Source organism: Nyctereutes procyonoides, unplaced genomic scaffold (genome assembly GCF_905146905.1).
Source record: "Nyctereutes procyonoides isolate TBG_1078 unplaced genomic scaffold, NYPRO_anot_genome, whole genome shotgun sequence".
In the NCBI taxonomy this organism is placed as follows: Eukaryota; Metazoa; Chordata; class Mammalia; order Carnivora; family Canidae; genus Nyctereutes; species Nyctereutes procyonoides.
In genome coordinates this window covers 4498647-4511135 of record NW_026575047.1, presented here as the reverse complement: position 1 = coordinate 4511135, position 12489 = coordinate 4498647, and the positions used below count along the sequence as shown (strand labels likewise).

At 37.9% G+C, this 12489-nt stretch overlaps 1 protein-coding gene across 1 annotated transcript in view; it reads left to right on the top strand.

Moving 5' to 3' along the window:
• ADGRA3 (adhesion G protein-coupled receptor A3) overlaps positions 1-12489 on the top strand; it is a 123562-nt gene that overhangs the window by 55445 nt on the left and 55628 nt on the right. The window contains exons 5-8 of the mRNA XM_055326522.1: positions 1169-1240; positions 3499-3659; positions 5989-6202; positions 10789-10953. Of these exons, the coding sequence (XP_055182497.1) occupies positions 1169-1240; positions 3499-3659; positions 5989-6202; positions 10789-10953 (612 nt within the window). The remainder of the gene's footprint in view (positions 1-1168; positions 1241-3498; positions 3660-5988; positions 6203-10788; positions 10954-12489) is intronic.

The window sequence follows — 12489 nt, the reverse complement described above, 5'->3', positions numbered from 1 at the left end:
ACTAAGACTCCAGAGGAGAGGCAGGCCTCTTCCCAGGTCTCAAGACCTCTTCCTTGAGAATTCTGGGTTTAAATCGTATCTATCCTTGATCCTGCAACAGGCACAGAACCGAGCCTGTGGTGGTTAGACCATCCTGTCATTTTCTCAGAGCCCTCAGTCCTATTTTAATGTTAGAAGCTTCCGGAAGATGGAGTGTACATCCTGAATAGTCAGCCGCCACTACTGAGCACCTACTGTGTACCCCAGCTGCCACCAGCTGTCAGGGGCACCCCAGTAGATAAGACCCCCAAGTCCCTCTGCTCCTGGAGCTTGTGGTCAAATGTGGAATCATTATGGGTGTAACACACCACTCGAATTGTAGCATGGGCATTCTGGGTTTGATTCATAGAAAACTCTGCAAGGGTCTAGATATTTCCTAAAGTCATCTGATAAAAGGAAACAATCAGATAGGTTAAGTAATTTGCCCAAGTCCAACATTGAATTACATCAGTTTTAAACCCTGGGCTCGTTGTGCTCTGTTGACATATTTTATTCAGTTCCTGTGGGTTGCTGCTGATGATCATTCAGGTTATCCTTGCCTGTTTCTTGTTTTCAAATTTCTGCCTTCTTAAATGATGCTAAGTTAACACATGAAGAGTAATCATTACTAGTAACGAGAGCGTGGCTGAAGTTCCAACTTAATAAGGTAGCTTTCGGGTTAATTCACCTGGTCTTTGGTAGAAAATCCTTATCTGATAGTACTAGCTTTAAAATAATTTTATACTTTTTATACATTGAGAACAAATTTCTTCATCCTTGGATAAAATACTCCCTTTTTATTAGATTTAAAACAACTTTTATGAACTCTTCATAACATTATAGGACACTTTAGGAAATTGTATAAAATGACATGTAGGGATCCCTGGGTGGTGCAGCGGTTTGGTGCCTGCCTTTGGCCCGGGGCGCGATCCTGGAGACCCGGGATCGAATCCCACGTCGGGCCCCCGGTGCATGGAGCCTGCTTCTCCCTCTGCCTATGTCTCTGCCCCCCCCCCCCCGTGACTATCATAAATAAATAAAAATCAAAAAAAATTTACATTTAAAAAAATAAAATGACATGTAATTGTTAGTATTTTTTAAATGAAATAATTTCCTTTCTTTCTTTCTTTCTTTTTTTTTTTTTTTCTAGAAACCTTTCAGGGAATTTGTTTTCTTCATTATCTCAAGGAACTTTTGATTATCTTGGCTCATTACGGTCTTTGTAAGTAAGAAATTTTTTTCTGGTTTTGGTAACTGTATCTTGGTTTTTAATAATTAAAAACAGTTATTAAATGATTTAAGAGACTTCATGGAGAAAGTCTGGTGATTTTGCAAAAAAGTTAGACTCTCACTTGAGTGCATGCATTCTCATTGAAAAACATACTGTAAACCTGAATAAAGTGTTTCACACTGAGACAACCATTTTCTCCATAGAAAACCATATCTCCCTATATTTAGAGTAAATAAATTGGTGATTCTTCCTTTTTCATTTTATTTTCAAGTTAGAAAATATTTTGCTGTTTGACTACTTGAATCCTCAAAGTATAAAATATCTGACCCTATAGAGTCTATAGTTAAGAATATTTTATACTTCTGGGATTTACCTTTGTCCTGTTACCCTTCCCCTAAACTGAATTCACAGCATATCACTGACATTGCCAAGAATGTTTACGTAGAATGGTTGCTTTATGAAATCAGTGCAAGATCGTATGGATGCAGTTCTTTGTAGCTTTAGAATTGGCGGACTTTTTTTCTTCTCCCAGAATCGTTTTGTTAACTGAGATAGTAGGGGGGTTCCTTTTGACAGTCATGGTATTTCCAGCTAAACATAATGTATTCAACCTGTAAGTTATACTAATTTCTATTGGAAATACAGCTAAATATAATGCTTTTCAAAATTTTTATTGTGTATAATTTATGGGGTTGACTGTTTTTCCAAGGAAAAATGTCGTCTTCTAAAGCAGATGCTGTTTGGTGTTTGCTGATTTTCTTACCATCCCTTCCTCTCCCCTCCCCTTCTCTGCTCTTCTCCTTGAATTTTCTAGACTGACCGCTTAGCAGTTTTCATTGGGATGTAGCTAATACTTGGGTGGTCATCTGGCTCCTCACCATCATGGCAGACCCATGTATCCCCTTCTGGAGGCATGTTAGATGGGACTCTGGTCTTTTTGTTGCTGTTACTGTTTTTTAGTGAAAATATCTCTTTTTGGCATATTTAGTGGGCTCAAGCCAGCCATTTATGTGAACTTAAGAAAATAAAAATGACTGCAAAAAATAATCTGACTTTTGAGACCCTGGGTAGCAAGAAAGTAGGAAGTATTTTTATCCAAAAATTGTTTTTTTTTTTTTTTTTTTTTTTTTTTTTTACCCAGTAGTGCTGGAAATCAACCAGAAGGTGGTGCTTAGGAGTTAGAAATCCAGTCCAGTCATCGGTATTGTTTTTTAAATTCACTTTGTCTTTGTGTATCTCATCCCAACTCCCACCTTTTTTTTTTTTTTTTCTTTTCCCCTTGCCAGAAGTAATCAGATGAAGCCTGGACTGGTACATGATCTGTGTTAGGAGCACCCGTTATATTTGCTCTTTGCACTTTATTTGTGTAGAACATGTTACATTCTATATTAGTCATGCTTATGTTTTGTTCCCCTATTATATAATGTCCTCCAGGTTGACAGGGGAAAGTATCTGTATTTATTGCTATTAGCTGGACTTAGCACACTATGTGGCACATAAATAGTGCTTTGTAAAACCAAGTGTTCAACATGTTATTGTGCTTTTATCCTCTCTTTGTTTCTATATTATCCTCTCTTTGTTTCTTATACCCAGGTGCCAAATTATAAAACTTCTTGCCTCGTATAAAAATAATTCTGTGTTTTATTTCATATCAAGTATGAGGTATCCTTATATTTTCAGTTGGTTGAGTCTGTACCCCTTCACTCTGTATGTATCTTGGTATCACTTGGTGCCAGCAGAGGAGTGTCAGACATAGCCTACAACCGTGGCAAATGGTCATGTATTCCTTTATGTTGCCAAAATTAATAGTTTGCAAGCATTTAAGGCAAGAACACGGCGATGATGTTGGGGCAGTTGGGGAAGTCTTCAAGGTCCAGTGTTAGTGTCACCATGCTTTATGACAGGTGGGTAGAAATTTGGTAGACACAAAAGATACGGAGATTTGATATTGCAGACCCTGGGATTAAGGAACTTGCTGCATAGAAGAGGGATGATGTGTAGATTTTGTTTGCATACCGCCTTTGATCTAAAGCAGCATGTCCTTGGACCAGCAGGGAGGAGTGCTGGGGTCAGCCATTCGGCCTGGCCTCTCCCTGGAAAGGAGAACGGAACCGGTTGGTGGTGCGTGCCATGGGTGGCTGAGGGTAGAGAGTGCTGTGCTTGTCACCCAAGGCAGAAGCCAATGTTAAGCAAACATGCTGCTTAATTTTATTCACCACACTCACTAATTTGTGTTTTGTGTGCTACAGAGAATTTCAGACTGAATATCTTTTGTGTGATTGTAACATATTGTGGATGCATCGCTGGGTGAAGGAGAGAAACATCACAGTACGGGACACGCGGTGTGTTTATCCCAAGTCTCTTCAGGCCCAGCCAGTCACGGGCGTGAAGCAGGAGTTGTTGACATGCGGTAAGGGAGAAGGTGTTTGCCATATTTGACTTGCTATGATGTTTTGCTTGACAATTGTAAAATTCTACTTATCTGTGCTAGAATTGATTACAACCATTAACCTTCATGGGTCTGATAATATATACTTAAGTTTATGCGAACAGTTAAGTCAGCTTGGATAAAACGTTTTTTTGGATTGGTTTTCAAGGTTCTTGGGTTCTGAACAGCTTTCTTTACAAAAAACAATTTCAAAGACTAGCGTAGATCTTCAGATTTTCTATCAGTTGGCAAACCAGGAATTTGTTGATAGTAAAAAAAAAAAAAATCTGAGGATGCAATCATTATTTGTTGGTAGGGGTGTGAATTAATAGAGCCTTTTTGAAATAGAGTTTAACAGTACGTTTCAGTGTTCTTGCAAAGTTGATAGTTTGATCTAGTAATTCTACATGAGAGTTTAATTCTTAGGAAATGATCAGCATTGTATGTTAATTTTGAAATATAGGCATATCTTCAGTTCTCAAAAATGAGGGATTGATTGAATGACTTGTGACACTATTTTCAATATGCAGCTATTGAAAATCATAATTTTGAATAGTACCCGAAGATTAGAGGGAAATAAAATATGCTTATGAAATGAAAAAGAAAAAAAAAGCCACATGAACCAAAAATAGTGATTAAAATGATCAAAGGAAATTTCAGTTTAGTCTTTATAACTGGAAATAAGCAGTTCTGTACTTGTTTATATTTTCTCTTTATTATCATTATTGTTGTAGTTTTCATAAGTAAGGTGAGATGAATTGGATGAAAATTAAGATTTGTGAAAAGAAACAGCATATATATAAATCAAATCATCATGATGTTTACTTGAAATAACTTATGATTTTGAATGGGGGAGGAGAGAATAAAATATCTTACAATTTTTTTTATTTTAAAAAGTTTTATTTATTCATGAGAGGCACAGAGAGAGAGGCAGAGACATAGGCAGAGAAGCAGGCTCCATGCAGGGAGCTTGATGCAGGACTCGATCCCAGGACCCTGGGATCACGACCTGAGCCGAAGGCAGATGCTCAACCACTGAGCCACCCAGGCGTCCCAGTATCTTACAATTTTGTCAATTATACCTCAGTAAGGTTGGAAGAGAAAAGAAATGAAAAGAAAGAAGTAAACCAGACAAAGCCCATGCTTTGCCCATGCAGCCCATGCTACATTCTTATCACTCAAAGGTAGTTGTCTGAGATAACTTAGTGTATTTTCTTCATCTTTTTCCTGTGTTTTGACCAAATTGTTATCATATTCTAATGATATTTCATAACTTTTTAAAACCTGACATATTATAAACTCATTTTCTCATTGTATGAAATAGATGCATGCCAATCCATGATACAGATGTGGTTATCATGTCTCTATAGGTTGTTAAATAATTTCTCCATAAATAATTGCAAGGATTAATTTCCTTGTGTGTATGTTTCCATATGTGCTGTTATTCTTTAGGTTAGATCACTGCTATGAGCAGTAGACGATGGGCTAAATATAATTATTATTTTTTTTGTGAGCCCATGGCATTTGTGTGCATTTTTGCATAAATATTTATGATTCTTCCCTTTTATTTGTATTACTGGAAGGAAGTAAATCAGCTTTTTAACAGTGATGGTAATATATTGGATCTTAAATGATTTTTCTTTCCCCGTCTCTAAGTGTTCTGAATTTTCTCAATGAGTATGTATTACTTACATAGGCAGAAACCAGTGGTTTAATCAAAGGGTAATATTGTCTCCTGAATGTATTCTAAAATTGTATATATACCAGTATTTACTTATTACCAGTTCCATTCTCCAGATTTAAGTATCATTTTACAATTTGTTTTTTTTAGTAATTGCTTAGATACCACCAAAGAGGAACAACTTTAAATGTCAGAACTGATTATGAAATGGTTTCATTTTAATTTTACTAATTTTGTTTTCATCTAGGACCCACTTATCTCTCGGTAGGAGCCTTGCCGGTGGTAGCATTAAAATTCTGGTTACTGAAGAAAATTTGTTTCTCCATTAAAAAATTTTTTTAATTAGAATTTCTATAACTTTTTTAAGCTTTTTATTTATTTGAGAATGAGAGAGAGAGAGCAAGTGAGCACCAGTGGCATGGGGAAGGGCAGAAGGAATGGGAGAAGCAGACTCCCCACTGAGCTGGGAGCCCGACGCGGGGCTCTATCCCAGGACCCTGGGATCTTGACCTGAGCCTAAGGCAGGTGCTTAACCAACTGAGCCACCCGGTGCCCCTCTATAACTTTTCATTCCGGAGTGTGAATAGTGTATTGTATTTATTTGCTGAGTCTTTGTTTTATTGTCTGTAGATCCACCCCTTGAATTACCATCTTTCTACATGACTCCATCTCATCGGCAAGTTGTGTTTGAAGGAGACAGCCTTCCCTTCCAGTGTATGGCTTCATATATTGATCAGGACATGCAGGTGTTGTGGTATCAGGATGGACGGATAGTTGAAACTGATGAATCGCAAGGTATCTTTGTTGAAAAGAACATGATTCACAACTGCTCATTGATTGCAAGGTAAACTTTTTTAGATGAGAAATTGTCTCTGTGGATCATATTTATTTCAGAATTGTAATGCTTAATTACAGTTTAAGTCAATATTTTATCTTCTTGCATTCAAAAATGCAAACATTTGGTTTTCCTTTACCTGATTGTTACTCATATACAGAAATCAAATAGCTACCTTTTCCATCCAGTTGTGACCAAAAACAAAAGCAAAACAAAACAAAAAAGCATAGGATAAAAGAGAAACACTATTAAACTTTTTGTTTAAAGTTTTAGGAGGATGCTTCTCCCTCTGCCTGTGTCTCTGCCTCTCTCTCTCTCTCTCTCTGTAACTATCATAAATAAATAAAAAAATTAAAAAAAAAAAAAAGGGATCCCTGGGTGGCGCAGCGGTTTGGCGCCTGCCTTTGGCCCAGGGCGCGATCCGGGAGACCCGGGATCGAATCCCACATCAGGCTCCCGGTGCATGGAGCCTGCTTCTCCCTCTGCCTGTGTCTCTGCCTCTCTCTCTCTCTCTCTGTAACTATCATAAATAAATAAAAAAATTTAAAAATAAAAAAAAAAATAAAAAAAAATAAAATTTTAGGAGGAAAACTGTAGACTTTAAATACCAAACTTCATTTCTAACCATTTCCTACTGCTAAACTCTGATTTTCACTTTTAGCAATCTTTTACTCCTTTGGTTAATGCTACATTTTAAGATACTTCCTTTCCCTGCTCCACTAGTATAAAAGAATATAACACCTGTCCTGTTAACCCCATGACTGGTAGGATCACCAAAATCCTTAATTCAAATGAATTTTATGGAGTATAAAAAACAGAGTAAAAATAGATGTATTATCCTCACTATATATTTTATTTTGGTAAAATCTTAATCTGTAGATACTGAATTTTCTTTTTTTATTCTCTCTCTTCATCTCTATGTGTCTCTTTCTTTTTTCCCTTCCTACCAATTTCTTAGAACTCAGCTTGAATGTTTAAGAATAGATCTGTAGTTTCCCAAGTGTGCAAGGGCACCTTAGGGTAATATCACTGCAGATTCACAGAAGTGCCATTAAAAAATATGCACACACACACACAGGGCAGTGAGGGGAGAGAGAGGGAGAGAGGGAAAATAAAGATCCTCTGAGTTGAATCATGTCCAGAGTTTTTGGGGTAGAATATTCTATTTTATAATTTCTGTTTTCCTCCTGAGATTTCCTGTCTTATTAATGAGAAGCATATCTTCCTTTGTGTCTTCTAACATAGAGTAGATGCTTTAAAATCTTTGCCTGCTCCTTCCAACATCTGGGTCATCTTGGGATCATCACCACTGACTACTTTGCTTTTGTATATATTTTATATTTTCCTATTAAAAAACAAAAACAAAACACTTTTTATGTGTCTAGTAATGTTGGATTCTGTCCTGGATAGTATGAATGATTCACTCTAAAGAAGCTGTCAGAGTCCAGCCTATGGGCCAAGAATATTTTTTACCTTGGTAACTGGTTACATTTCAGATGGTTATGTAACTACCTATATAATATCCTTGATGTTGCTTCTTGGCCAGAAAAGCCTAAAATAATTCTTCTCTGGCCTTTAAAGGAAAAGTGTGCATATCCCTGACTCTGGGTTCCCTTGTGTTTGCTTGAAGTCGGCTGGTTTTTGTTTCCTCAAGCAGTTAGTTGGGCTAAAGTCAAACTCCTACTTCTGTCCTTTCTGTGATGTAGCAGCAGCTGAAGTCGGCTCGGTGTCACCCTGTCTGTGGGAAGCAGGGGCCGGTTAGAGATCTGGGTAGGTTTTATACGCAGAAGTTTGGGCTTCCAGCCAGGTTCCTTTCTACCTCGGTCCTCTGATTTGTCAACAGGTTAGACTGAATTTCTGTTTGAGTATGGCCTATCCTTGGGCAAACGCCATTGGAAACGATTTCCTGGTCTTAGTCCTCAGTGCTCATCCCTTCTTCCCAGGGTCACCTTCTCTCTGGTTTCTGCTTGTTTTGGATCGCTGCCCATGTGTTCCGATAGTTGTCATTTTGTAGTTTGTCCAGGGCTTATAAATAATTGTTAACTGCAGGGAGGGTAGTTTGACAGAAGCCGGTCTGCGACGACCAGAATCAGAGTTCCTTTATCAGGGGGAGAAGATTGTTAGAAACAGTTTACTAGGTGCCACTGAGAAGAATCTTAATTATTACCGTACTTGTAGTGTGGTGATAATTTCATAAGCATATACGTGTGTTAAAACTCATTAAGGTGTGTGCTTTAAGCAGTTTCTTACATGAATTAATGGTAATTGACATATCATACGACAGTAAAGCTTTAAAAATATATAGAACCCTGGGACGCCTGGGTGGCTCAGTTGCTTAAGTGTCTGACTCTTGATTTCAGCTCAGGTCATAATCTCAGGGTCATGAGATTGAGCCCCACATTGGACCCCATGCTGGACGTGGAGCCTGCTTAAGATTCTTTCTCTCCTTCTCCTCCTTGCCCTCTGCACCCCCCTCCACCTGCCTGTGCTCCCGCTTTCTCTCTAATTTAGAACTCTTAAATTTTGCAGCTATAAGATAACTAGAATATAAGTTTATTTCTGTGAGTCATAGTTTAAGTTCTTTATAGCAGTCTAAAAAATTAATTCTAAGGTTAGCATCCTTGCCTGATCGTTTTGTTGGGAGGGACTCTTGACCAACATGAAAATCTTTCATAGGAAGACTGAGGTCCTCTACCCTGAATTTGCCTTGCATAATAAAGAAGTTGCAGGAAAAGGAGATAACGGTTGTTGCATTGGTTAACCCGAGGCAGTTGTTGATTCTTTGTTGGTTTCCTTATGTCCTCCATCCTTTGCTAGTAAGAATCAGAGTTTGTGCTGTTCCTCAAAGATGAAATGGAAGAGGAGGAAGCATCTTCCTCCTTAAATCTCCAAGCACGCGGCCTTGAGGATTGCTGAAAATTGTATTCTGATCATTGGTTTTAGACGTGGAAGGTTTTGCTAAAGGTTTTCTTTAAAAACTTGTTGGCAAAGTATGTTAGGCCCTTAGGTCCCAGGGGGTGTGCTGACGTGGGCCGTCACAGGGACTTCACTTACAGAGCTGCTGTGTGGGGTATTTTGAGTTTTGGAAGAAGCGTGGTAATGCTTGACATTTGTTGGACACCACACGGCAACCAGCTCCAGGCAGTTAATGGTGTCATTCGATGGTGCTGCATTCCTTTTGCTGGTGCCATGCTTGAGGGTGACAAATTTTTGGTGATGACTATGGTGCGGAGCAAGTACTGTGTGAAAGTCATTGTGGAACATGCAAGGAGGGTATCGTTGTCTGTCCTCTCTCTGACGTTAGGTTGGTTTTGGAGTGCTCAACAGACACACACAACCCATCGGGAAGTACTTGTGGTTATGTAAGAACAAAATATTTATCTCAAATTGATGTGTGTTATATTTTTCAAATGGCCATGAATTTATTAGGACATAAATACACAATTTGGGGATTTAATTTAGTAAATGGAATTTTAATTTAATTTACTCTGCGAAACAGTTTTCTGGTCAGTGAAGATGCCGTGAACCAGGAAAATTTGGGAACCTCTGCACTGGAGAATGATTATTTATTTCGGAATTTGGCTATTTAGATTTAATATAAAATACTTTTTGTATCACGTTATCTCGAATGTATTTATTACAGCGTATTGCTTTATTCACTGACTTAATTAACAAGGATGATAAACATTTTCTTTGATTCAGAGTAACAGTGCCTCAAAGTCTTCATTAGAACGTACGATGTCGTGTAGCCATTAGTCATTTAGGAGGCTGGAAAAATGTGTATTAACTTCAAGACATAACTTTGTCGATTAATTAAGATGATACATCCTTTATGTCTAATTATCTCCTACTTTTCTGTTTATGTAAAAGCATAGCACGGTGGTTCGTGTGGCGGGGAGAAAGGTTAATTGAAGGTTCTGACATCTGCTCTTTAATTAATAGGCTTTGTATTAGAGAATTAGGAATTCATCTTGAAAATTGAATTTACTGACAGCTATTTAGAAATATAGCCGTCTTCTAAATGGAAGTATACCTTTACATGGAAAACTCCCTTTGTTAAAGCAGTAATTGGTAATTTATTAAATCTTTTTAGAGACTTGATGAGTTCTTCTGCTAAATATTTTACCTTAAATATTTTCTTAATTATTCACTAACCAATATCCATCTCCTTCCTTCGCGCTTGACTCTTTCCCTCCGAATCAGTGAAAAGGTAGCCGGAACTTGGAAACATCTCCATTAGTTTTGCCCGAGAATGTGATGTTTCTGTCCTTGCACTTGCTGTGTCCCCTCCTGGCTGCGTCCCCCCCCCACCCCTCCTGGCAGGAGTGTCGGGCATGATGTCCCCTTGCGCTCCGTTCATACGTCCGTCATAGCTCTCGCCAGTGTTTTAAGTAGCTCTTCCCCTGCTTGTCTTGACTTGCCGCTGAGGTACTTGCGTGGAGGGATCGTTTTTTTAAGTTCGTTTTTATCTGGCAAGTGCTGTGCCCACAGCATGCATTCAGACATACTTGCTAAGTGAATGATAGGAGCCTAGGGTGTCTCCCTTGTTTGTCTAACCAGTTTTTTCTCTCTTTTTAAAATCTTTCTTCATGCAGTGCCCTAACCATTTCTAATATTCAGGCTGGATCGACTGGAAATTGGGGCTGTCATGTCCAGACCAAACGTGGGAATAATACGAGAACTGTCGATATCGTGGTATTGGAAAGCTCTGCACAGTACTGTCCTCCCGAGAGGGTGGTAAACAATAAAGGTGATTTCAGGTCAGTGACATGGAAAGTGCTGGAAAAGTGATTTGCCCACATCTGTTTTTATTCTTAAAGGTGCATAATTGGTCCCCCGTCCTCAAGAAGAAAATTTGAGAAATATCTATGTATTCCTCTAAATATCCTTCTATATCCAAGGACTGCCCTTTAGACCAGTGATTTCAGTCATTCATGAAGATGATGAAGAAAAGGTGTCTGAGCTTTATCTCGGATATGTTGATTTAGCAGTCTCTGCAGGCAGAGTGTTTCATGTTTAACAGTTTGTTGTAAAAGTTAAGAACCACTACTTTAGGGAAACGTTTTGGAAATTCTGTTAAAATTGTGAAATTCAGACAGGCTAATGGTATGTCCTGTTTTTCAAGGGCTCTTTTATGGATGAACTTTGGAAGGTTTCGTATTGCTGAGTTACTTTTAACTATCAGCAGTTAAGTAGACATGGTAATTAGGAGAAAGCCATGGTCCATTACCGTCCCCAGTTTGGTTCTTTTTTTTTTTTTTTTTTTTAAGATTTTATTCATTTATTCATGAGAGAGGCAGAGACACAAGCAGAAGGAGAAGCAGGTTCCCTGCAGGGAGCCTGATGTGGGACTCGATCCCAGGACCCCGTGGGGTCATGACCTGAGCCAAAGGCAGACGCTCAACCACTGAGCCACCCAGGTGTGCCCCCCAGTTTGGTTCTAAGCAAGAAGGACTTTGGAAATGAAAGCTTTTGGCTGGCCCGTAACTTTGGGAGCCATTAGTATTGGCCTCTGTGTTGAGGTAAGCAGAATAAGTTAAATATTACAATCTTTTTTAAATAGAAAATTTAGAATTTATGAGAGGTAACAACTTTTCCCTTAGACTCTCCGTACTTTGAAGGTTGTTTAAAAAACATCTTTAAAGTATATTACTTATTTAATGTTTATTACATTCAGGATTTTAATAATGACTTTATAGTTGATGTAAATGAAGGGAACTGTGTGGCTCTTTAAAGCACCGTAAAGTTTGTTGAGTAGCCAGTTAGTACTGCCTGACTTTGGTTCTCCTAACTGCCCAAGTTTTAAGGGTAAGAAAACCCTTTGGTTTTAATCTTTTAAATCCAAGGTGAAGAAGCAATAGCAACATCTTCAGCTCAGCTAGTTCTTCATTGCTTTTTTTTAAAAAAAAAATATCTTTCGTCCTTTAAAAAAAAAAATCTCCCTGACCTGAGTATATGGAAATTAGCATTTATTGCTGCCAATAAAGCTTAAGAACTTTATGTAGATTAACTGTTAATAGATAGTATTTATTCTGTATACTTTAAAACAGAATAGATAACACTTGTGAATTTCGTTATATTCTGCATCTTTTATTAAGTAGTCATAATGTTTTATATTTATGGTGGATTTTCTATTTTTGCTCATGATTTGAGTATTTTACATTTTTAAAAATAGAAGAAGAATCTGATTATTTGACTGATTAATGAATCAGCTTTTGACACTCCTTAGTATATTATGCAGTTCCACTTTCACTGCATTAATAAGATTTTAGTGTTGTTTAATCTGTTTATGCAGA